General features: G+C 39.8%; 2 protein-coding genes and 1 pseudogene across 7 annotated transcripts in view; all 3 read right to left on the bottom strand.

Moving 5' to 3' along the window:
* LOC127532144 (OX-2 membrane glycoprotein-like) overlaps window positions 1–3216 on the bottom strand; it is a 17756-nt gene extending 14540 nt beyond the window's left edge. Inside the window, exon 1 of the mRNA XM_051943156.1 lies at window positions 3086–3216. The gene's annotated coding sequence lies outside the window, so the exon portion shown is untranslated. The remainder of the gene's footprint in view (window positions 1–3085) is intronic.
* LOC110971082 (uncharacterized) overlaps window positions 1–26389 on the bottom strand; it is a 37593-nt pseudogene that overhangs the window by 5556 nt on the left and 5648 nt on the right.
* On the bottom strand, window positions 1480–26389 carry LOC127532145 (OX-2 membrane glycoprotein-like). 6 transcript variants are annotated; one of them, XM_051943157.1, is made up of 7 exons: window positions 26303–26389; window positions 24906–25244; window positions 24032–24331; window positions 23916–23954; window positions 23746–23826; window positions 23612–23656; window positions 1480–1655 (listed from the first exon to the last, which is right to left on the bottom strand). In XM_051943157.1, exons 1-6 carry the CDS (start codon window positions 26370–26372, stop codon window positions 23643–23645), a joined length of 843 nt encoding a protein of 280 aa, XP_051799117.1. In that variant the 5' UTR covers window positions 26373–26389; the 3' UTR covers window positions 1480–1655; window positions 23612–23642. The 6 variants fall into 6 exon arrangements, with proteins under 6 accessions (XP_051799117.1, XP_051799121.1, XP_051799119.1 ...); XM_051943159.1 differs by lacking the exon at window positions 1480–1655 and adding an exon at window positions 5936–6075; XM_051943160.1 differs by lacking the exon at window positions 1480–1655 and adding an exon at window positions 13817–14328.

Raw genomic sequence — 26389 nt, 5'->3', positions numbered from 1 at the left:
CAAATTTGAGGGGAATTGGAGTTTCCCCCGAGGAGGAGTTTGCTCTAGGAAAAAATCAAAAATGGGCAAAATCTGACATTCAAAGCCTAATAGCTCACTTTCTGTTGAGTCTGGAATGTGGCTGTCACTGACTTTTTTGTTAAGCTTGATGTGCTGCATGTGTGTACCAAATTTGGTAGCTGTAGCTGAAACATGCTGCCTGTGGGAAAGCGCTATTAGCGCTGACGTGTCAATATGTAGGTGTGACGCCACATGGTGTGCCTCAACTCCAAAGGGTTAAAATATAAAATTTTTCGCCAGTCCTGATGTGCATGCCAACTTTCACGCGTTTTGGAGTATGATAAGGCCACCAAAAGTGCAATTTTAAATACGGTAAAATAAAAAACCCAAGGGTTTCAATAGGGTCCTTGGCACCGCTGGTGCCTTGGACAGTCGATGCCCTTGCACCGCCTGTCCTCGGCACCGTCGGTGCTCGGACCTAAATAAGGCACACCACTTAATCACTCATTCTCACCTTTGTGAAGGAATCCAAGAATGAAGAAACTACACAGAAGTTGAAGATGTGACATTGTTGCTGCATGTCTGAGAACTGCAGAAAACACTCCAGTGAAGCCACACCTTCAGTTCAACGGATCATACTCAGAGCGACAGGAGGGGAGATTGACCAACAATGTAGCAAACGAGTCCTCCGACATATAGAATGAACATTACGATGAAAATAATCTAAAAATTGCTACCATTCGACCAGCAATACCAAATCTACTTTTTTCAAATGTGAGACAAACAGAGCAAGTCGCCTGCTCCCCCTTCCCTTCACGCATAATGGTACATTCCACTGAAAGTCACACCCGTTTCAACAGGTGTGTTTAAAACTCGATTTAAATCAGCTTTTGTTTCTCTAATAATGCACACCAGAACTTATGCACCCTGGAGTATCATTTAAAATCTAAATAATCATTATTGTATCACTTTACAGTGTTTAAATCACTTCCTGGTTGAAGATATTTGCTCTTGTGTAATATGTTGTGTAAAAATAATGCAATAAAGCAATTAGCTACAGCAAGAAGATGCAGCTTTGTATCATTTGCCATTTAAATAATATTGCAGAGGGTTTCTGTTCTCACGACAGTTTGACAGTAAAGCGACCTTTCTATTCTATTCTATTCTATTCTATTTAGTCACACTGTGTCACAAATTAGTCCAAACAAGACAGTAAAGTATCACTTTCTTTTTGCTCACTTTAATTTTATTTTTGTGTCAATCTTCAATTAAAAAATATAAAAACATAAAAAACAATTAAAAATTGTACAAAATGAAATGCCAAGACATATATACAGAGAAATGTCAGTGCACATGATTACCTATCAGGCAGAACCCCTTTTTTTAAGCGTTATTGAATTGCAATTGTCGTTTGAGCGTTTCAGTGCAATTTCAATACCAGGATTTTAACACTTCAAGTTTTGATGTGGTTTTAATCAGGTTTAACTTGTTGCTGCAGTCCTGTTACCATTTAGTGTCACCAGAGTCAACACTGGTCAACATTGATTCTTCTTGCTGCTGAAGGTGACGGTTTTATGTTGTTTTCTTGATTTGTTTTAGTAGGTGTTCGTTTTCTGACATCACTGTTGTCTTGAGCAACTGAAGGTTCTTCAGTCCTGGAAAGAAAAATACTAAATTAATAACATGCTTACAGTGAACAGGAGACTAGTCAAGAAAATAGAAAAGACTGAGAGTGAGAATAAATGAAATAACTTTGTCCAAATAACAAAACACACAATACAGAGTGACTCACTTCTGAGTCTCTTCGTCCTGAAACATCTGTCATCTCAAGGTTCCTGTGTGAAAGACGGAAGGATTTAAGAAGAGTTAAAGCTGCACAAACTTTGATCAGCTAACTGAGAAACCAAACATCAGGATCATAACATCATCATGAGTCTATAAATGTGAGCTTTCAAAGTGTTTCTCACAATCAGTCAGTTTCATCTCAGGAATCATCACAAACGCCTCCATCTGAGGACCAGACAGCACTCGGGCTGCACATCCAACCTGGATGCTGTTGCCACGGAAACCTGACAACACTCCGGTCACGGTGACAGTGACTGTATCGTTGTTGTTGTTGACGCTGACAGTGTCGTTGTGTGAGAAGTGAAGGTGTTGCTGTGTCACATTCAGAGTCATGGTGGGAGCAGGTCGACCTGTGGCTGAACACGACACAACGGACTCTCCAGCAGAGTCGGACTCTCGGACATGGAGGACGGGTTCATGCAGCTCTGAACACAAAACACACAAAGTTTCACAAACATTTACATCCTGAGACACATAAGTCTTGGATTGTTGGTGGGAAACATGTGATATGAAGGTGACAAAATATAACTGGGACTCTCTGTCGGTTAGTTAGAACTGAATAAAGCTCTAGGATGAAGGAGAAACATCTTCAAGAACCAAAACTAAGACGTCCAGTTGCCTTTAACTGAAGGAATGTGTTGTTACAAAGACATCAGACACTTTGAAGTTAGTTTGTGTAAGACTCAAGAGTCACCTGGTGGTTAAACAAGAGAGGAGTGAAGGAAGTCATCTAAACTGGAACGTCCATCTGTAAACAGAGAATTTAGTCTCCAACACCATCTATCAGGTACCTACAGTGCAGTCCTGAGACCCCTTAAACTTTCACAAACATTCACTCCATAAGGTCTTGGGTTGTCAGCCAAAGGATTAACACATCTAATGAAGATGTCTCAAAGACATCAGATTTCGACATTTTCTCTCAAATATGTTAGTTTTTATGGGACTCAAGATTCACCTGGTAGTAAAACAAGTGTAACTCAACAAAGTTGTTACCGTAGACTTGGAGGCAGGTTCTTCCTGCCACAGAGCTTCCACGGACGGTGATGAACAAGCATCGATAGCAGCCTTCATCCTGCTGCGTCACCCGCCTCAACACGATGGAGCAGCTCTGCAGAGAAGCATTTTTAAACTCCACTTGGTCTGTGAATTCGTCATTCACTGTTTGGCCAAAGTGCTTGTTGTAGGAGCCGAGATTCTTCTCTCCATCAGGTATGACTTTCTGCCAGGTGACCTGCAGGACCTGTTTGGGTTGAAGGAGCTGATAGCTGAAATGAGCCTCTTGTCCCACTGCTGCCACCACAGTCTGCTGTGTTTGGATCACTGATGTTTGACCTGCATGCAGGAGAACACATTTTCGGTTATTTCAAAGTAAAATAAATCTAAAAAGTGAGACACTGTGTTCTAAAGGTACAGTCAGACTGAAATCAAATAAAGAAAATCAGTGCTGCCTGAGTTGCCACACAATCTGGAAGGTTTTAAACACGTGATGTAAAGTAATCCAGTCTTGTTACAAAGTTCCATCAGAGTTAACTGACAGTGATATTTAGTATTTCTTTATCATAATACTTTTTTAATAATCATAATAATACTTGAGTATGAAGCTGAATATGAATACACCAGAGTTCAGCCATAATTAACATTCTTAGTGCAACACTTTAATGGATATTTATTGCATTATTTATTTGAAAGAACATTTATTTTTATTTATTTACATATGTATTAATTGAATTTATTTTCATTATAATTTGGTTTTGTAAATTTTACTTCTTTGTTAGCACGCTGCAGTAAACCAGGATTCATTTCTTAAAAAGAAGAAGGAAAAAAAAACTATGAAATAAAGGCTGTTTAATGTTTTACATTTCTGACTTTGACCTCCAAACCGATGTACATCAGTGTACAGTTACATCTCCAGCCAGGGCCGGACTGGGAAAGAAATTCAGGCCGGGAGATTTCCAATCAGTCAGGCCACTTCCGCCACCGCAAGGGTTGTGTCACGTGGGATAATGCAGCAAAATTTTGTTTTTTTTCCCTTCCAAAAATATGCCTTTTACAGTTATGTTATAGCAATTACAACACTACTAAACAGACAGTAAGTCTATTAAACACAACCATAACGACAGCTCCATACAGTCCAGTACTTTTCTCTTCTGTAATCTCTTCACTACATTCACCAATTTTTCCAACTTCAACAGGTTTAAAACAGAGCTTTTGCTTCTCTAATAGTGTACACCAGAACTGATCCACCCTGGAGTATCATTTAAAATCTAAATAATCATTATTGTATCACTTTACAGTGTTTAAATCACTTCCTGGTTGAAGATATTTGTTATTGTGCAATATGTCATTCTATTCTATTCCATTTTACCACACTGTGTCAAAAATTAGTCCAAACAAGACAGTAAAGTATCACTTTTTTGGCTCATTTTAATTTTTTTTCTATAAATTTTCAATTAAAAAAATATAAAAACATAAGAAACAATTATTGCTCCCTGAAAAAAATATTGTAAAAAATGAAATGCTCCAAAATATCAACACATAAATGTCAGTGCACATGATTACCAACTACCCCCTTTTTTTTAAGCGTTATTGAATTGCGATTGTCGTTTGAGCGTTTCAGTGCAGTTTCAATACCAGGATTTTTTATGCTTCAAGTTTTAATGATGTTTTGATCAGGTTTAACTTGTTGCTACAGTCCTGTTTTTGTTTAGTGTCACCCACAGAGTCAACACTTGTCAAAATAAAGTCTTCTTGCTGCTGAAAGTGATGGTTTTATGTTGCTTTGTTGATTCGTTTGAGGAGGCGACCGTTTTCTGACACCATTGTTGTCTTGAGCACTCGAACGTTCTTCAGTCCTGGAAAGAAAAATCCAAATTCATAATATGCTTACAGTGAACATGAGATTAGCCAAGAAAGTAGAAAAGACTGAGGGTGAGAAACAATTAAACAACTTTGTTCAAGTAACAAAACACATAATAAAGAGTGACTCACTTCTGAGTGTCTTTGTACTAAATCATCTCCTTCATCTCATGGCTCCTGTGTGAAAGACGGAAGGATTTAAGAAGATTTAAATCTGCACAAACTTTGATCAGTTAACTGAGACACAGCGATGACAACAACTGTACCTGTTCTGAGGTTTTTTTCTTGACATGATCACAGCACCACAACAAACAGCCACCACCAGAATGATCACAATGATCAAAGGCCATCCTTTGAGGAAAACAGGAACAATGTTGGTGTCAAACACTCAGCAATTACAAACACATTTAGAACATGTCAACATCTGAATATTAACTTACTGAAATCGCTCCACTTTGGTCCAGATTTGTCATCTGAACCTGACAAAATAAACCAGACATCAGGATCATAACATCATCATGAGTCTATAAATGTGAGATTTCAAAGTGTTTCTCACAATCAGGCGGTTTCATCTCAGGAATCATCACAAACGCCTCCATCTGAGGACCAGACAGCACTCGGGCTGCACATCCAACCTGGATGCTGTTGCCATGGAAACCTGACAGCACTGCCGTCACGTTGACAGTGACTGTATCGTTGTTGTTGACGCTGACAGTGTCGTTGTGTGAGAAGTGAAGGTGTTGCTGTGGAACATTCAGAGTCATGGTGGGAGCAGTCGACCTGTGGCTGAACACGACACAACGGACTCTCCAGCAGAGTCGGACTCTCGGACATGGAGGACGGGTCGATGTAGCTCTGAGGAGAAAACACACAAAGTTAACAAACATTCACTCCATAAGGCCTTGGGTTGTCAGCCAAAGGATTAACAGATCTAACGAAGATGTTGCAAAGACATTTCCTCTCAAATATATTAGTTTATATGAGACTCAAGAGTCACCTGGTGGTTCAATAAGTGTAACTCAACAAAGTTGTTACCGTAGACTTGGAGGCAAGTTTTTCCTTCCAAAGAGGCTCCAGAGGAAACGATGAACAAGCATCGATAGCAGCCTTCATCCTGCTGCGTCACCCGCCTCAACACGATGGAGCAGTTCTGCAGAGAAGCATTTTTGAACTCCACTTTGTCTGTGAATTCTTCATTCACTGTTTGGCCAAAGAATTGGTTGCAGATGCTGAGATTCTTCTCTCCATCAGGTATGACTTTCTGCCAGGTGACCTGCAGGACCTGTTTGGGTTGAAGGAGCTGACAGTTGAAATGAGCCTCTTGTCCCACTGCTGCCACCACAGTCTGCTGTGTTTGGATCACTGATGTTAGACCTGCATGCAGGAAAAAACATTTTAGGTTATTTCAAAGTAAAATAAATCTAAAAAGTGAGACACTGTGTTCTAAAGGTGCAGTCAGACTGAAATCAAATAAAGAAAATAGATGTTGCCTGAGTTCTCATTAAGCTTGGGTTTTAAACACATGATGTAAAGTAATCCAGTGTTGTTATGAAGTTCCCTCAGAGTTCGTAGAAATATTATGTATTTCTTTATTATAATACTTTTTTAAATAATCATAATAGTACTCGAGTATGAAGCTGAATACAAATACACCAAACTTAAGCCACAATTAATGTTCTAAATGATACACCTTAATGGATATTTATTGCACAATTTATTTGAAAGAACATTTATTTTTATTTATTTATGTGTATTAATTCAATTTATTTTAATTAGAATTTGGTTTTGTAAATTTTACTTCTTTGTTAGCACGTTGCTGTTCAGTAAACCAGGGTTCATTTCTTAAAAAGAAGAAGGAAAAAAAACTATGAAAAGGAGGCTGTTTAATGTTTTACATTTCTGACTTTGACCTCCAAACCGATGTACATCAGTGTACAGTTACACCTCCAGCAGTCAGAGTTCTGATCAGGACACACCCTTATTTAAATAAGGCACTGAACTCTCTAAACAACAGTTATTACAAGTGACGCTGTTTATTTCAACCACATCCACAGCAAATAACTGTAAAAATGAAAATGCGTTTTTTTAGGCACAGAAAACTGTTTGTTTCTCTCACCTTTTGAAAAGACCATCAACACCAGAAACAAAGACAGAACAGCGTTGTCTGTCATTGTTGCAAAAGTGGGCGTCAAAATAATTCTAATAATAACAGGCCGATGAATAAAGTTTATATGCATGTGTGTGTTTGTGCACCAAACCTATTAAATATCAACATCACTTCAATATTAAGTGTAACAGGTAAGTCAGAGTTGATGTCTGATTTGTTAAGATTGTTTTTTTGAAATAAATCACATACCTCCGCAGCAGCGTGTACTTCCACATGAACACAAAGCAACCACAGGCATGCAGTCTATAATCAATAAATGATCGATTCATGTAAAAAAAAGAAAAGAACGCCAGTTACTCATTCCTTCTTACCTTCATGAAAGACTCCAAGAACAAAAACACTATATAAAAGTTGACCCTGTGACATTTTTGCTACATGTTTGTGAACCGCCAAAACCCAAAGTGAAACTAACAGTTCAACGGATCATACTAGGAGCGACAGAAGGACAGATTCACCAAAACATGTAGCAACAAGTCCTCCCATCTATAGAATGAACATTACTAAAATAATCTAAAAAATAAATGCTCCCATTCGACGAGCTATACCAAATTAACTTTATTTTCAAATGTGAGACAAACAGAGCGAGTCGCCTGCTCCCCCTCCTATTCACACATAATGTTACATTCCACTGAACGTCAGATCCACTTCAACAGGTTTGTTGGAAACTGAATTTAAATCAGCTTTTGCTTCTCTAATAGTGTACACCAGAACTTATCCACCCTGGACTATCATTTAAAATCTAAATAATCATTATTGTTTCACTTTACAGTGTTTAAATCACTTCCTGGTAGAAGATATTTCCTCTTGTGTAATATGTCGTGTAAAAATAATGCAATAAAGCAATTAGCTACAGCAAGAAGATGCAGCTTTGTATCATATGGCATGTAAATAATATTGCAGAGGGTTTTTGTTCTCACAACCTTTTGACCATTCGATTCTATTCTATTCTATTCTGTCACACTGTGTCAAAAATTAGTCCAAACAAGACAATAAAGTATCACATTTTTTCCTTGTTTTAATTTTCTTTTTCTATAAAATTTCAATTAAAAAAATATAAAAACATAAAAAAACAATTATTAATTCCTTAAAAAAAATTATAAAAAATGAAATGCCACAAAATCCATCCATCCATCCATCCATCCATTCTCTATCATCCACTTTATCCTTACTCGGGTCACAGGGGGTGCTGAAGCCTATCCCAGCTGACTCGGGCGAAGGCAGGGGACAACCTGGATAGGTTGCCAGTCTGTCACAGGGCTACATACAAACAATCACACTCACATTCACACCTACGGGCAATTTAGAATAATCAATTCACCTCAGCATATTTTTGGACTGTGGGAAGAAGCCGGAGAACCCGGAGAAAACCCACGCATGCACAAGGAGAACATGCAAACTCCATGCAGAAAGATCCCAGGCCCACCACGGGATTTGAACCAAGGATCTTCTTCCTGTAAGGCGAATGTGCTTACCATGCCACAAAATAAAAACACAAAAATGGAGAGGGAGACCAGATATGGGTCGCCACTTAACAGACGTGTGGCAGCACTGCTCCTGATTTTGCAAGATTTCACCACCAATTTCACTGAATATAGGACATTTTTTAACTTTACCGGGAGCACTTTTCAATAAAGAATTACAAAATGCCTCCGAAATCGGCAAAACAAGCTTTAAAAACGCCAAAATCTGACTCAGTTCACGACGCAGAGCAGCATGCTAATGAAGCTGTGGAAGTTGAGCTAACCTCAGAAGCTAACACCAGCGAACTTATCCCTTCATCCACGCTTCAACTGATGCAAGAAGATTTCGGGAGAAGGTCTGACACGATGCTCACTGAAATAAAGGCTGTGAGAGGTGACATAAAGCTGATGGCAGCCCGTGTTTCTCTGGCAGAGGACAGAATTGGTACAAACGAGGACAACATCGCTACTTTGAAAGATGCTAATAGCTCGATGAAAGCGGACCTAGATGCACTGACACGTAAAGTGGAGGACTTGGAAAACCAAAGTCGAAGAAATAACATTCATTTGGTGGGTCTACAAGAGAGGATAGAAGGCAGGGACGTGCACGTTCCTGTCTCGATGGATCCCCGAGGTGCTTGGTGCTGAAAACTTTCCCGGACCGCTTTCGATTGAGAGAGCACACAGAATTGGGAGCCCTTGCGATGCAGATTCAATGGCACGACCCCGAGAAGTAATAATGAAGTTTCTCAACTTCTCAGACAAAGTTCGAGTCATAAGGGCTGCAAGATTAAAGGGCCCTGTCTTCTATGAAGCCAAGAGAGTGATGTTCTTCCAGGACTTCTTGGTGGACCTCCGCAAACAACGGAGACTGTTCGACCCGATTAAGAAACAGCTGTCAACCCTCCACATCCAGGATCTGCGCTTTGGCATCATCTATCCGGCAAAGATGTTGATCACCCATCAAGGAAGTTGACGTGTGTTTGATACCCCCTCAGAAGCAAGTCTCTTCGTGCAGCAGCTTAAGGCGAATGGGCTAGAGGAGAACAGTACCTGAACTGCAATGACGCATACCGGTAAAACTGACATGATAATTATGTTCGCTCAGTAGGCACATTATTCCAGGCCATTAACTACAATGTAAGATTGTTTTATATACGTGATATTATGGTCTGGGGCCTTCTTTTATTTTGGTGGTACAAGATTAATAACTCTTCCTTTTCTAATTTGAAGGGGTGGCTTTGTTATGCCAGTTTTAGTCTTTTGCTGCTCCTCTACTAAGTTATCTTTTGGTGGATCAGCCAAGGCCTTTAGCCTGGTCTTTTTACGCTTTATTTTTCTGGGTCAGATGCTCCCGTTTAAATGCACCTTTGTTAATTATGTTCTAATGTTTTTTTTCCGTTTGCTCCGCCCTGCTCCTTCCCTTTCCTTTTCCCATTTTCCTTTTTTATGGCAGACTTGGACATTTCTGGGTTTTTTTGCTATTTAAATGCCTGTTTCACCAGCTCTAAAAATAACCTCTAGGAATGTAAGGGGATTAAACAAACTAACTAAGCTTAAACAAGTAATGAATAGAATTAGACAAATTAAGGCACATGTCATATTTTTACAAGAGTCACACCTTACTGCTGAAAATATTGTTGGAGTTAAAAGGCGCTGGCCAGGCCATGTTTTTCACTCATCACATAACTCTCATTCTAGGGGTGTAATCATGCTTATTCACAACACTGTTCCATTCAATCTCATTAACGCTGTAAGTGACAAGTTTGGTAGATATCTTATTGTTGAATGTCAAATAGCATCACAAAGGTTAAACTTTGTCAATATATATGGGTGTAACAACGATGTTCCAATATTTTTTAGAAATCTATTCCTCTCTCTGGCTCCACTTCCAGGTTTTTTAATTATTGGGGGTGACTTTAATTGTACTCTTTACCCTAATATTGACAGATCTACTGGAATTGATTCTGCACAAAAGCAAACAAGAAAGGAAATACTACAGTCTATGGTAGAATATAATCTGGTTGATATCTGGAGGCACATGCACCCCAGTGCATCTGTTTTCTCTTGCTACTCAAGTAGTCATTGCACTTTCTCCAGAATTGATTACTTTTTGATATCTGCGCCACTGGTTCCCATGGTTACTGAATCCTGGTATGATAGCATCATCATCTCTGATCACTCCGCTCTATCATTTAAACTAACTATACCCAATTTACCAATCTGTACCACTCAAGGGCGTCTCCAATCATTTTGGCTCAAAGATCGAGAATTTTTGGAGTATATTGGAAAACAAATAGATTATTATTTTGAACACAACAAAAATCAAACTACTGCAAGTATAAAATGGGAGGCATTTAAAGCCTTTTTAAGAGGGCAAATGATTAGCTTTACTAATTCTAAACATAAAATGTCTCATAGAAATGGAGCAATTGGAGAGAAAAATTAAAGAAACTGAAGAAGTAATATTCAGAAATGCTTCTAGCTCAAATTCTCTAATTTTAGAACTAAATAAATTAAAAGCCAAATACAACATCCTGTCAGTAAATAAAGCCACAAAACGTCTGTTGAGACTGAAGCAATCGATATGAGCAAGGTGAAAAAGCGAGCAAAATCTTGGCTTGGCGTGTTAAACAGGTTCAGAATGAAAGAACAATTAATTCCATACTTGCAGATAACGGACAGTTGATTATGGATCACAAACAAATCAATGATACTTTTTGCACTTTTCATCAAAACTTATATACCTCAGAGTGCTCTAACTCAGTTTCAACAAAACAGAATGACTTTTTGGCTCAATTGGATTTTCCTAATTTAGAAGATAATGATGTAGCCAGTCTTGAATGCAATTTAATAGTTGAAGAAATCATTAAATCAATTGAAAATATGAGTGGTGGTAAAACTCCTGGACCTGACGCAATACCAATGGAAATATTTAAAATATTCAAAGACAAATTAGCTCAACCTTTATTAGATATGTATCAGGAATCATTTAGTTGCGGGACTCTTCCTCCATCACTTAATGTAGCTACAATTACTCTGTTATTAAAACCTAACAAGCCCTCAACACAGTGCGGCTCATATAGACCTATCTCATAGTTGAACAATGACTACAAGATCTTATGTAAAGCATTAGCAAGGAGACTAGAAGTGTTATTGCCAAAGATGGCTCACAGTGATCAGAATGGTTTTATACGAGGGCGACAGGGGTTCCACAACATTCGAAGGGTGATGAACATGATTTATGAGAAAAATGGGAGTGCTGACCATGCTTTAATTGCAATGGACGCTGAGAAAGCCTTCGACAGAATCGAATGGCAGTACCTATTTGAAGTTATGGAAAAATTTGGAATCAAATGTAACTTCTTAAAATGGATTCAATTATTGCATTCCAACCCTCAGCTGAAATAATGACAAATGGCCTTTTTTCCGGCCCCTTCAAACTATATAGAGGGACTAGACAGGGGTGCCCTTTGTCGCCCCTTCTATTTACTCTAGCAATTGAGCCTTTGGCAATGGCAATCCGCAATCACAGTAATATAACAGGAATTAAAACTGGCGATTTAGATCATCGCATTGCTTTATATGCAGATGACGTAATTCTATTTTGTGCGCATCTGGAGAAATCAATACTTCCATACTAATTCTTATAAACACATTCAGTGTATTCTCTGGTTATAAAATTAGCTTTAATAAGTCAGAAATAATATTTCTGAATGACAATGAACGTAAAAATCCCCCGATTGACACTCCATTTTTGGTTTCTGAACATGGGTTTAGGTGTCAAAATTGCTCCCTCCATTGAGAGCATGATTGCACAAAACTATAACTCTTTGACAGACTCCGTCACTCAACTTCTAAATAGGTGGACAAAGCTACCAATATCTCTGATCGGCAGAGTTAATTTACTGAAAATGATGATTTTACCTAAATTTCTTTATCTTTTTCAATCAATCCCTCTCTCACCACCAAATTCTTTATTTTTAAATTTGCAAAAACTATTCAGGAACTTCCTCTGGAACAACAAGAAACCAAGGCTCAGACTTTCCTTGCTCTACTTACCATATGACAGAGGGGGCTTGCAAGTTCCCAATCTGACATGGTATTTTTGGGCCGCCCAAACCAGTGCAACAATGTTCTCCTTTGTTAAAGAGCAGACCCCTACTTGGGTATTAATGGAATCAATGGATATTAAAATTCCCCCTAATTTATATATCTACTCAGCTGACAAGAAGAAACTGATTCAGGAAACTAAAAACCCATTTTTGAAAAATTCTATTAAGATCTGGTATGATATGCATGAATATATGGAGAGATTTACTCCAGTTTTTGGAAACGATAACTTCCCTCCTGGTAGGGCAGATGCTGGCTTTAAATTTTGGTTTACTCAAGGCATCAAAACGGTTTCAGATCTCTATAGGAACAATTTACTTATTCCTTTTGAGCAGTTGAGAGATACCTTTCATCTCCCCTCAAAACATTTTTTTCAAATTTCTTCAGTTAAGGAATTTTATTCAAACCAGACAGAGTAACAATTTAGCACTTCCTCCCCTTTCCTCCTTAGAAGACATAATTACAAATCACTCATCTGGAAGAGGTCAAATTTCTATACTTTATACAATGCTTATGAGCAACTCTAAAGAATCCACACAAAACATATTACAAGCATGGAGGAATGATTTACAGATGGATATATCTGATAATGACTGGTATAAGTCATGTTCTCTGGCTCAAACACAACTAATGCACAATCCAGGCTCCTTCAATCTAAATGGTTGACCAGACAATATATTACTCCTGCAAAATTGCATAATTTTAACCCAAATATCCCGGATACTTGTTACAAGTGTGGAATTGAAAAGGGTTCATTGTTTCACTGTTTATGGGAGCGTCCTAAGGTGAATGCTTTTTGGAAAGAAGTGTTAAATCCGTTAGGTCAACTGATTGGTAAAGGAATTCCTCCTAATCCTGAACTATGTATTTTAAATATTTTCCCGAAAGATTTTGTACCTACTATCAAAGTGAAAGCCTTGTTGAATATTGGACTTTTGGAAGCCAAGCGTTGTATCGCCAAGTGCTGGAAAGAGCCTAAAATGTGTGGTCTGTCTCAGTGGCTCAATGGACTGACGTCCACTGTGACTATGGAAAAGATGACTTACATGACAAGAAATAATTTAGATTTATTTTGGAACATTTGGTCAGGATTCTACTTATTTTTGATAAATTGCAATCTCCACGGTGTTAACTGTTTGAATACAGGCATCTCCAACCATGTTTTGGGAGCAGTGGCCCACCAGCTTTTTTCATGGTGACCTCTTATATTTCTAAATAACAAATTTTAGGGAAACATTACAATATATATATATATATATATACATATATGAAGAAAAAGTAAACATTATTTTAAAAAATCAAATTACAAACACTTAGATAATTGATATAAAAATTGCATTCAATTAATCTAAAGTAAGTCATGGAGTTACACTGGTGTCTTTACAACATGGGTGGCTCTCTGATGGAGATAGCTTCCTGGAAAAATTGTTGGAGATCCCTAATGTAATATAGTGTGAACTGTCTGCCTCCTATCCCCTCCCCCACCCCCTTTTGTTCATATGGTGCACTTTGTTTTGTTTCCTCTTTTATATATATTGTTTTTGGAAATATCAATAAAAATATGTTTAAAAAAAACACGAAAATGTCAGTGCACAGATTACCTATTAGGCAGAACCCCCCTTTTTTAACATTATGGAATTGTGATTGTTGTTTGAGGGTTTCAGTGCAATTTTAGCACCAGGATTTTAAGTTTTGATGTGGTTTTGATCAGGTTTGACTTGTTGCTACAGTCCTGTTACCATTTAGTGTCATCACAGTCAACACTGGTCAACATTGATTCTTCTTGCTGCTGAAGGTGACGGTTTTATGTTGTTTTCTTGATTTGTTTTAGTAGGTGACCGTTTTCTGAAACCACTGTTGTTTTGAGCAGACGAAGGTTCTTCAGTCCTGGAAAGAAAAATACTAAATTAATAATATGCTTACAGTGAACATGAGATTAGCCAAGAAAGTAGAATCAATGAAATAATTTTGTTCAAGTCACAAAACACACAATACAGAGTGACTCACTTCTGAGTGTCTTTGTCCTGAATCATCTCCTTCATCTCAAGGTTCCTGTGTGAAAGACGGAAGGATTTAAGAAGAGTTAAATCTGCACAAACTTTGATCAGCTAACTGAGACACAGTGATGACAACAACTGTACCTGTTCTGAGATTTTTTCTACACATGATCAGAGCAACACAACAATCAGCCACCAGAATGAACACAATGATCAAAGGCCATCCTTTGAGGAAAAGAGGAACAATGTTGGTGTCAAACACTCAGCAATTACAAACACATTTAGAACATGTCAACATCTGAATATTAACTTACTGAAACCTCTCCGATTTGGTCCAGATTTTTCATCTGACCCTGACAAAATAAACCAAACATCAGGATCATAACGTCATCATGAGTCTATAAATGTGAGCTTTCAAAGTGTTTCTCACCATCAGTTGGTTTCATCTCAGGAATCATCACAAACACCTCCATCTGAGGACCAGACAGCACTCGGGCTGCACATCCAACCTGGATGCTGTTGCCACAGAAACCTGACAACACTCCGGTCACGGTGACAGTGACTGTATCGTTGTTGTTGTTGTTGACGCTGACAGTGTCGTTGTGTGAGAAGTGAAGGTGTTGCTGTGTAACATTCAGAGTCACGGTGGGAGCAGGTCGACCTGTGGCTGAACACGACACAACGGACTCTCCAGCAGAGTCAGACTCTCAGACATGGAGGACGGGTTCATGCAGCTCTGAGGAGAAAACACACAAAGTTTCACAAACAGTTACACCCCGAGACACATAAGTCTTGGATTGTTAGTGGGAAACATGACATGAAGGTGACAAAATATAACTGGGACTCTCTGTCGGTTAGTTCGAACTGAATAAAGCTCTAGGATGAAGGAGAAACATCTTCAAGAACCAAAACTGAGACGTCCAGTTTCCTTTAACTGAAGGAATGTGTTGTTACAAAGACATCAGACACTTGAAGTTAGTTTGTGTGAGACTCAAGAGCCACCTGGTGGTTAAACAAGAGAGGAGTGAAGGAAGTCATCTACACACGTGGACAAAATTGTTGGTACCCCTCAGTTAAAGAAGGAAAAACCCACAATTCTCACTGAAATCACTTGAAACTCACAAAAGTAACAATAAATAAAAATTTATTGAAAATTAAATAATCAAAATCAGCCATCACTTTTGAATTGTTGATTAACATAATTATTTAAAAAAACAAACTCATGAAATAGGGCTGGACAAAAATGATGGTACCCATAACTTAATATTTTGTTGCACAACCTTTTGAGGCAATCACTGCAATTAAACGATTTCTGTATTTGTCAATGAGCGTTCTGCAGCTGTCAACAGGTATTTTGGCCCACTCCTCATGAGCAAACAGCTCCAGTTGTCTCAGGTTTGATGGGTGTCTTCTCCAAATGGCATGTTTCAGCTCCTTCCACATATGTTCAATGGGATTCAGATCTGGGCTCATAGAAGGCCACTTTAGAATAGTCCAACGCTTTTCTCTCAGCCATTCTTGGGTGTTTTTGGCTGTGTGTTTTGGATGGTTGTCCTGTTGGAAGACCCATGACCTGCGACTGAGACCAAGCTTTCTGACACTAGGCAGCACATTTCTCTCCAGAATGCCTTGATAGTCTTCAGATTTCTTCGTACCTTGCACACTTTCAAGACACCCTGTGCCAGATGCAGCAAAGCAGCCCCAAAACATTACTGAGCCTCCTCCATGTTTCACCGTAGGGACAGTGTTCTTTTCTTCGTATGCTTGGTTTTTGAGTCTACGAACATAGAGTTGATGTGCCTTACCAAAAAGCTCCAGTTTGGTCTCATCTGTCCAAAGGACATTCTCCCAGAAGCTTTGTGGCTTGTCAACATGCATTTTTGCAAATTCCAGTCTCGCTTTTTTATGAGTTTTTTTCAGCAGTGGTGTCCTCCTTGGTCATCTCCCATGAAGTCCACTTTGGCTCAAACAACGACGAATGGTGCGATCTGACACTGATGTACCTTGGCCTTGGAGTTCACCTTTAATTTCTTTGGAGGTTGCTCTGGGCTCTTTGGATACAATTCCAACGATCCATCTCTTCAATTTGTCATCAATTTTCCTCTTGCGGCCACGTCCAGGGAGGTTGGCTACTGTCCCGTGGGTCTTGAACTTCTGAATAATATGAGCCACTGTTGTCACAGGAACTTCAAGCTGTTTAGAGATGGTCTTATAGCCTTTACCTTTAAGATGTTTGTCTATAATTTTTTTTCGGATGTCCTGGGACAATTCTCTCCTTCGCTTTCTGTTGTCCATGTTCAGTGTGGTACACACCTTTTCACCAAACAGCAGGGTGACTACTTGTCTCCCTTTAAATAGGCAGACTGACTGATTATGAGTTTGGAAACACCTGTGATGTCAATTAAATGACACACCTGAGTTAATCATGTCACTCTGGTCAAATAGTTTTCAATCTTTTATAGAGGTACCATCATTTTTGTCCAGGCCTGTTTCATTAGTTTGTTTTTTTAAATAATTATGTTAATCAACAATTCAAAAGTAATGGCTGTTTTTGATTATTCAATTTTCAATAAATTTTTATTTATTGTTACTTTTGTGAGTTTCAAGTGATTTCAGTGAGAATTGTGGGTTTTTCCTTCTTTAACTGAGGGGTACCAACAATTTTGTCCACGTGTGTATGTTAAACTGGAACATCTATTTGTAAACAGAGAATTTAGTCTCCAACACCATCTATCAGGTACCTACAGTGCAGTCCTGAGACCCCTTAAACTTTCACAAACATTCACTCCATAAGGTCTTGGGTTGTCAGCCAAAGGATTAAAACATCTAATGAAGATGTCTCAAAGACATCAGATTCCAACATTTTCTGTCAAATATATTAGTTTATATGAGACTCAAGAGTCAACTGGTGGTTCAATAAGTGTAACTCAACAAAGTTGTTACCGTAGACTTGGAGGCAGGTTCTTCCTGCCACAGAGCCTTCAGAGGAGACGATGAACAAGCATCGATAGCAGCCTTCATCCTGCTGCGTCACCCGCTTCACCACGATGGAGCAGTTCTGCAGAGAAGCATTTTTGAACTCCACTTTGTCTGTGAATTCGTCATTCACTGTTTGGCCAAAGAACTTGCTGTAGGAGCCGAGATTTTTCACTCTATCAGGTAAGACTTTCTGCCAGGTGACCTGCAGGACCTGTTTGGGTTGAAGGAGCTGACAGTTGAAATGAGCCTCTTGTCCCACTGCTGCCACCACAGTCTGCTGTGTTTGGATCACTGATGTTAGACCTGCATGCAGGAGAACACATTTTAGGTTATTTCAAAGTAGAATAAATATAAAAAGTGAGACACTGAGACACTGTGTTCTGAAGGTGCAGTCAGACTGAAATCAAATTAAGAAAATCAGTGCTGCCTGAGTTCTCATTCAACTTACAATGTTTTAAACACATGTTGTAAAGTAATCCAGTCCTGTTATGAAGCTCCCTCAGAGTTAACTGACAGCAATATTCTGTATTTCTTTATTACAATACTTTTTTAATAATCAGAATAATGTGTGCCAAAATTCAAATTCTCACCTATAAAAGCAGGTGGATCCAACCATTTATCATGTGGGTGTGGACATGAAGACAATAATGTAAAAAGTGACTTACTGTATGTGACAAAAAATGATAAAAATAAATCTAAAAACACTGGATGATAATTCATTTGGTCTAACCTGCTCATGATAATGTCTTTGCCATTTGGCTCTAAAAAGTTATCTGCTGTGTTTAGATCAGTGCTGTTAGACCTCTGAATAAAGTTTATATGCATGTGTGTGTTTGTGCACCATCAAACCCAGAGGGTGTTGCAGGCCAGGTGCTAAAGGACTGTGCTGATCAGTTGACCGAGATATTCACGGACATTGTCAATCTCTCCCTCGCTTTGTCATGTGTCTCTCAGCCTTAAAAAAATCCACAATAATCCCCATACCAAAACAGGCGGCAGCCACATGCTTGAACGACACACAGCCCTCACACCCCTACCAGCCAAATGCTTGTAGAGACTGGTGCTGAAGCACATCAGAACTGTCATCCCAGCCTCCTTCGACCAAAATCAGTCTGCCTACAGGAAGAAGAGGTCGACGGAAGATGCTATAGCCATGGTGCTCCACACTGCACTGGAGCATCTGGAGCGACAAAACACATACGCACGGATGCTCTCCCTCGACTTTAGCTCCGCCTTTAACGCCATCCTGACAGGCAAAGTCCTCACAAAACTGCAAGACTTAAATATCAACCCCTCACTGTGCGACTGGGTTGACAAACCGCACACAGGCCATCAGGCTAGGGAAGCACCCATCTTCTGCAATAACCATCAGAACAGGTGCTCCACAAGGATGTGTGCTCAGTCCACTGCTCTACACACATGACTGTTGTCCCAACTATCCATCAAACTATACTGCCAAATTTGCAGATGACACTACTGTGCTTGGACTTATCACTAAAGTAGTATCGCAGTAAATCATCGACTGTTTTGACAGATTTACATATTTACAGTTGCTGTTAACACTCATTGCTGCCATTATGTTCATTAAGTATTTGTTGTTTACATGGAGTTCACAGCAGTGCCTAAGTCAAGCATTACCTCTTTCAGTCCAGCAGAGGGCTCATTGTGACTGTTAGATGCAAGGCAAGGCAAGCCAAGGCAATTTTATTTGTTTTGCACATTTCATGTAACAGTGACAGCCCAATGTGCATTACAGTAAAGGCATATATACATTCAAAAACAAAATAAAAACAAATTGATAAAAGTTACATTAAAACAGATTAAAATACAGTTAAATAATTCAATTTCCATAAACACAAGAGAATAAAAAAGTTTTCAGCTTAGACTTAAAAATTGCCAAAGTTGAGGCTTGTTTAATTTCAATGGGAAGACTATTCCAGATATAGACCGCGTGATACTGAAACGTACCCTTACCACGTTCAGAATTTGTTTTGGGAATCTCCAAAAGACCCTTTCCTGAGGATCTCAGAGTGCGGGATGGTTCATAGGGTACTAACATATCAGAAATGTAGTGTGGGGCAAGACCATGAAGAGATTTATAGGCTAACAGAGCTGCCTTGAAGTCTATTCTCTGGGCAACAGGAAGCCAGTGCAGTGATCTAAGCACTGGACTAATGTGGTCATATTTCCTGGTTCCAGTCAGAACCCTTGCAGCTGCATTTTGGATGCTTTGCAATTGTTGTATGGCTTCTTTTGTAAGGTCAATGAACAAGCCATTGCAATAATCCAATCGACTTGAAACAAACGCATGAATCAATATCTCCAAATCATGTTTTGAGACTATTGATTTAATCTTTGCTAAGTTTTTTAAGTGGTAGTGGTATGCATAGTGCAGTGTGAAGCACGTAGAAGAAGAATGTAAAATGGTATCCCACAGAGTGATAAGGCATGTTGTTGGCAGCTGGTTCATTTAAACAGAAACAACGCAATACAACCGTATGGACAGTGAATCATTATTAAAGACATAACAACAATGAGTCTGCATACAGGAGGGAAGTGCAAAATCTGGTGTCATGTCTATAAAGCATAATCTCAGCCTTAACATCAAGAATACTAAAGAGATAACTGTAGATTTCAAAAAGTCAGGACAGCACCATCCACTACACATCAACAGTGAGGAAGTGGAAGGAGTCACATTCCTCAAGTTTAAAGGTCTTGCTGTGACTGACTGCGGTTCCGCCCAAGACAAGACAAGAAAATAACTTCAAAAGTGCCACTGCACTGGGACTGATCATGCATACAATGTTCCCTGTAAAAAGTCTTTATTGTTGTTTTCACCATTTTAGATTTCTTTTTTCTGAGCTCTTAATTATATTCATTACATTTAGGAAAGCCTATTTCTTTATTCTAGCACAGCTTTTTATTGCGGTGCTGGAAATGCTGTGCTTCTTGTTGTCTTTTTTCACAATGACAATAAAGAATCTTTGAACCAAAACTATTAAAAATCAACATTATTTCAAAATTAAGTGTAAGAGCTGAGTTAGTGTTGATGTCCGATTGTTGAGATTGTTCTTTTGAAATAAATCACATACCTCTGCAGCACCGTGTAGATCCACATGAACACAAAGCCACTACAGGCATGCAGTTACGAGAAATAAATAAATGATCGATTCATGAAAAAAGGCACATCAGTAAATCATTCCTTCTCACCTTTCTGAAAGACTCCAAGAACGAGGAAGAAGAAGTTGACGATGTGACATTGGTGCTGCATGTTTGAGAACCGCAAAAAACACTCCAGTGAAAGCGACACACCTTCAGTTCAACGGAGGGCAGATTGACCAACAACGTAGCAACGAGTCCTCCCATTTATAGAATCAACATTACGATGAAAATAATCTAAAACATGCTACCATTCCACGAACAATGCAAATGTGAATCGCCAAAAACTCCAAAGTGAAACTAACAAAGTTCAACGGATCATACTAAGAGCACCAAGAGGACAGATTCACCAAAACATGTTGCAACGAGTCCTCCTATATATAGACTCAACATTGCTAAAATAATCTAAAAAAAATGCTACCATTCGACGAGGGATACCAAATTTACTTGTTTCAAATGTGAGACAAACAGAGCTAGTCGCCTGCTCCCCCCCCCTATTCACACATAATGGTACATTCCACTGAATGTCAGATTCACTTCAACAGGTTTGTTGGAAACCGAATATAAATCAGCTTTTGTTTCTCTAAGAGTACACCACAACTGATCCACCCTGGAGTATCATTTAAAATCTAAATAATCATTATTATATCACTTTACAGTGTTTAAATCACCTCCTGGCTGAAGATATTTGCTCCTGTGTAATATGTTGTGTAAAAATAATGCAATAAAGCAATTAGCTACAGCAAGAAGATGCAGCTTTGTATCATTTGGCATTTAAATAATATTGCAGAGGGTTTCTGTTCTCACGACAGTTTGACAATAAAGCGACCATTCTATTCTATTCTATCCTATTCCATATAGTCACACTGTGTCACAAATTAGTCCAAACAAGACAATAAAGTATCACTTTTTTTGAGGGTTTTAATGTTCTTTTTCTATAAATTTTCAATTAAAAAAATACAGAAACATAAAAAACAATTATTAATTCCTTAAAAAACATTATAAAAAATGAAATGCCACAAAAAAACACAAAAATGTCAATGCACATGATTACCTATGAGGCAGAACCCCCCTTTTTTAACATTATTGAATTGTGATTGTTGTTTGAGCATTTCAATGCAATTTTAGCACCAGGATTTTAACGCTTCAAGTTTTGATGTAGTTTCGATCAGGTCTTATTCCTACAGTCCTGTTACCATTTAGTGTCACCAGAGTCAACACTGGTCCACATTGATTCTTCTTGCTGCTGAAGGTGACGGTTTTATGTTGTTTTCTTGATTTGTTTAGGGGGTGACCGTTTTCTGACATCACTGTTGTCTTGAGCACCTGAAGGTTCTTCAGTCTTGGAAAGAAAAATACGAAATTTTTTTCTTTTTCTTTTTTTTTGTCCTGTCCGGCAACAGAGCAGGCAGAATGGGGATCTGGCTGCTGCATTGTGCCATACAAGTTTGCTTTTCCAAGGGGAGTTTATCGGTATAAGACTCCCCTTGATACTGTACAGTAATTTATTTAGTTTGAATACTTGTTGATTAGTTAAATATACATAAGTTTGCCGGACCTGACAGGGGAAAGGCAGGAAGAAAGAAACAAGAAGAGAGACAGAAAAAAAGAAAAGAAAACAACAACAAGGGGGGATAGTGAAGAGAAAAGGAAGGGTGCAAGAATACAATTATCTTTCAATTGAAACCGACACAACAGGCAACAAGCTAGTACACCTTAACAAAGACACACCGGAACGCATCCTACGGGTTTTGTTAGGAAACACAGTTAGTAATTATTCAGATCATCTATGTGAAGCAAACAAACTGAGGAAACATGTCTTTTGATATTCTGGCACCAGGACAAACTTAACACCCCACAAGACAACATGGTTGCTATGTCCACATGCAGAGTACGGTGCAATTGTGACTGTGATCATGCAACTATGACCTCTGACCTCCGTGAAGGCCAGAAGCGGGCCCGAGAGCCCACAAGACCCAGGCGAGCCGGCAGCAATCCCAGAGTAGAGATCCGAGCCACCAAACCACGAGGACGACCACGGATCGGCCCGGAAGGGGGCAGAGGGAGAACCCGGCCAGGACCCCCAGCGTCCAGCCGGGCCGGGCCCCAGGCGACCAAGACCGGCAGCCGCCGACCCCGCCAGGGGCCGGAGGCCCAGGGCGGACCCAGCACAGGACCCCGGGCCCCAGGCATCCAAGAGGCAACCCCTGCCCCCCCAGGCAGAGGGTCAACATCGCCAGGGGAACCAGTCACCCCAGACGGTCACCCGGCATGGGCCGGCGCCCCTGCCGCAGCCAAGGATCCAGGGCACCCCACCCCCCCATTCCCTCCCCACCCCCTCCCTACCCCCCTACTCCACCCCCCTCCCTACCCCCCACCAACATCCATAATCATTTTCCCACTCACTCACCCATAGTGCCCCATGAGGGCAGCCGCGGAAGGCCGGGGGACACCGGGCCACAGAACCGGGCCCCCACCACCACCCGCGCCCCCCACCCCCCACCCAGATGCGGACAGCCGCGCACCCCCAAAGACCAGCAGGCCCCCAGCCCGCAGCTAGCCACAGACCCCTCGCCCACGGGATACCACCCCCCCCGCCCCGCCCTGGCGGCGACCAGAAAACAGGGATGTGAAGAACCCCATTACCCTCACCTCCCCTGCACATGAGTGTTGGTGAGATCTGTGTTGTTTGCAATTAAAATTAGGGGGTAGTAGCTAAGCCATGCCGGGAGCGGGGTCATCGGGAGGTCCCGACTACCCGAGCAACCCCGCCCACCTTACACGGCATGCTGTGTCCCCCAGATGCAGTGTGTGTTATCAGTATTTTGCTGTCTTTAGTGACTAAGTGCAATTAAAACTTGAGAGGTGAGCCATCAGAGGGTGTAGTGGATGGGGCCACTTAGATGAAAAATACGAAATTAATAACATGCTTACAGTGAACATGAGATTAGCCAGGAAAGTAGAAAAGACTGAGGGTGAGAATCAATGAAATAACTTGGTCCAAATAGCAAAACATACAATAAAGAGAGACTCACTTCTGAGTGTCTTTGGCCTGAATCATCTCATTCATCTCATGGTTCCTGTGTGAAAGACGGAAGGATTTAAGAAGAGTTAAATATGCACAAACTTTGATCAGCTAACTGAGACACAGTGATGACAACAACTGTACCCGTTCTGAGGTTTTTTCTTGACATGATCACAGCACCAAAACAAACAGCCACCAGAATGAACACAATGATCAAAGGCCATCCTTTGAGGAAAAGAGGAACAATGTTGGTGTCAAACACTCAGCAATTACAAACACATTTAGAACATGTCAACATCTGAATATTAACTTACTGAAACCTCTCTGATTTGGTCCACATTTGTCATCTGAACCTGACAAAATAAACCAAACATCAGGATCATAACATCATCATGAGTCTATAAATGTGAGATTTCAAAGTGTTTCTCACCATCAGGCGGTTTCATCTCAGGAATCATCACAAACGCCTCCATCTGAGGACCAGACAGCACTCGGGCTGCACATCCAACTTGGATACTGTTGCCACAGAAACCTGGCAGCACTGCCTTCGTGGTGACAGTGACTGTATCGTTGTTGTTGACGCTGACAGTGTTGTTGTGTGAGAAGTGAAGGTGCTGCTGTGTCACATTCAGAGTCACGGTGGGAGCAGGTCGACCTGTGGCTGAACACGACACAACGGACTCTCCAGCAGAGTTGGACTCTCGGACATGGAGGACGGGTTCATGTAGCTCTGAGGAGAAAACACACAAAGTTTAACAACCATTTACACCCTGAGGCACATGAGTTTTCGATTGTTAGTCAGCCACATGTGATTTGAAGGTGACAAAATATATCTGGGATTCTCCATCAGTTAGTAAGAACTGAAAATATCCTCTAGGATGAAGGAGAAACATCTTCAAGAACCAAAACTGAGACGTCCAGTTGCCTTTAACTGAAGGAATGTGTTGTTACAAAGACATCAGACACTTCGGAGTTAGTTTATGTGAGACTCAAGAGCCACCTGGTGGTTAAACAAGAGAGGAGTGAAGGAAGTCATCTATGTTAAACTGGAACATCCATCTGTAAACAGAGAATTTAGTCTCCAACACCATCTATCAGGTACCTACAGTGCAGTCCTGAGACCCCTTAAACTTTCACAAACATTCACTCCATAAGGTCTTGGGTTGTCAGCCAAAGGATTAACACATCTAATGAAGATGTCTCAAAGAAATCAGATTCCAACATTTTCTGTCAAATATATTAGTTTATATGGGACTCAAGAGTCAACTGGTGGTTCAATAAGTGTAACTCAACAAAGTTGTTACCGTAGACTTGGAGGCAGGTTCTTCCTGCCACAGAGCTTCCACGGACGGTGATGAACAAGCATCGATAGCAGCCTTCATCCTGCTGCGTCACCCGCCTCAACACAATGGAGCAGCTCTGCAGAGAAGCATTTTTAAACTCCACTTTGTCTGTGAATTCGTCATTCACTGTTTGGCCAAAGAATTGGTTGCAGGTGCCGAGATTCTTCTCTCCATCAGGTAAGACTTTCTGCCAGGTGACCTGCAGGACCTGTTTGGATTGAAGGAGCTGACAGTTGAACTGAGCCTCTTGTCCCACTGCTGCCACCACAGTCTGCTGTGTTTGGATCACTGATGTTAGACCTGCATGCAGGAGAACACATTTTATGTTATTCCAAAGTAAAATAAATATAAAAAGTGAGACACTGTGTTCTAAAGGTACAGTCAGACTGAAATCAAATAAAGAAAATCAATGCTGCCTGAGTTCTCACACAATCTGGAAGGTTTCAAACACATGTCAGTAATTCAGTCCTGTTATGAAGATCCCTCAGAGTTCACTGACAGTGATATTAAGTATTTCTTGAGAATGAAGCTGAATTCAAATACACCACAGTTCAGCCACAGCTCATGTGGTAAGTGCTGCACCTTAATGGATATTTATTGCATTATTTATTTGAAAGAACATTTGTTTCATGTATTAATTCAATTGATTTTTTTTTGTAAATTTTTCTTCTTTATTAGCAGGTTGCTGTTTTGTAAACCAGGATTACATTTTTAAAGAAAAAAAATACATACAGTATATATTTTTTTAAAAACATGAAAAGGGTGCAGTTTAATGTTTTACATTTCTGACTTTGACCTCCAAACTGATGTACATCAGTGTACAGTTACACCTCCAGCAGTCACAGTTCTTATCAGGACACACCCTTATTTCAATAAAGCACTGAACTCTCTAAACAACAGTTATTACAAGTGATTCTGTTTTTTCAAACACATCCACAGCAACTAAGTGAAAAAAATCAAAACATGTTCTATGGGCACAGAAGACTGTTTCTCTCACCTTTTGAAAAGATCCCCAACAGGACAAATACAGAACAGCACTGTCTGCCATTTTTGCAAAATTGTGCGCCAAAATAAATATAATAAATAACAGGCCAATGAATAAAGCTTATATGCATGTGTGTGTTTGTGCACCAGAACTATTAAATATCAACATCACTTCAGTATTAAGTGTAACAGCTGAGTCAGAGTTGATGTCTGATTTGTTAAGATTGTTCTTTTTCAATGAATCACATACCTCTGCAGCAGCGTGTACTTCCACATGAACACAAAGCAACCACAGGCATGCAGTTTAAAACCAATAAATGATCGATTCATGTAAAAAAAAAAAAAAAGCACACCAGTTAATCACTCCTTCTCACCTTTCTGAAAGACTCCAAGAACAAAAAAATATATACAGAAGTTGACCATGTGACATTGCTGCTGCTGCATGTTTGAGAACTGTTTGA

The sequence above is a fragment of the Acanthochromis polyacanthus genome, chromosome 22, assembly GCF_021347895.1.
Source record: "Acanthochromis polyacanthus isolate Apoly-LR-REF ecotype Palm Island chromosome 22, KAUST_Apoly_ChrSc, whole genome shotgun sequence".
NCBI classification, from domain to species: domain Eukaryota; kingdom Metazoa; phylum Chordata; class Actinopteri; family Pomacentridae; genus Acanthochromis; species Acanthochromis polyacanthus.
Note: the sequence above shows the minus strand (reverse complement) of the source record. Positions and strands in the feature narration are given on the sequence as shown.

What these genes read in the sequence shown, in the direction of transcription:
- LOC127532145 (XM_051943157.1), bottom strand. Translation starts at nt 26,372, where the DNA reads ATGCAGCAGCAGCAATGTCACATGGTCAACTTCTGTATATATTTTTTT. An exon ending in TCTTGGAGTCTTTCAGAAAG is followed by an intron (nt 25,245 to 26,302) that starts GTGAGAAGGAGT and finishes TCCTGCATGCAG; the next exon opens with GTCTAACATCAGTGATCCAA. An exon ending in ACCAAATCAGAGAGGTTTCA is followed by an intron (nt 23,827 to 23,915) that starts GTAAGTTAATAT and finishes TTTTCCTCAAAG; the next exon opens with GATGGCCTTTGATCATTGTG.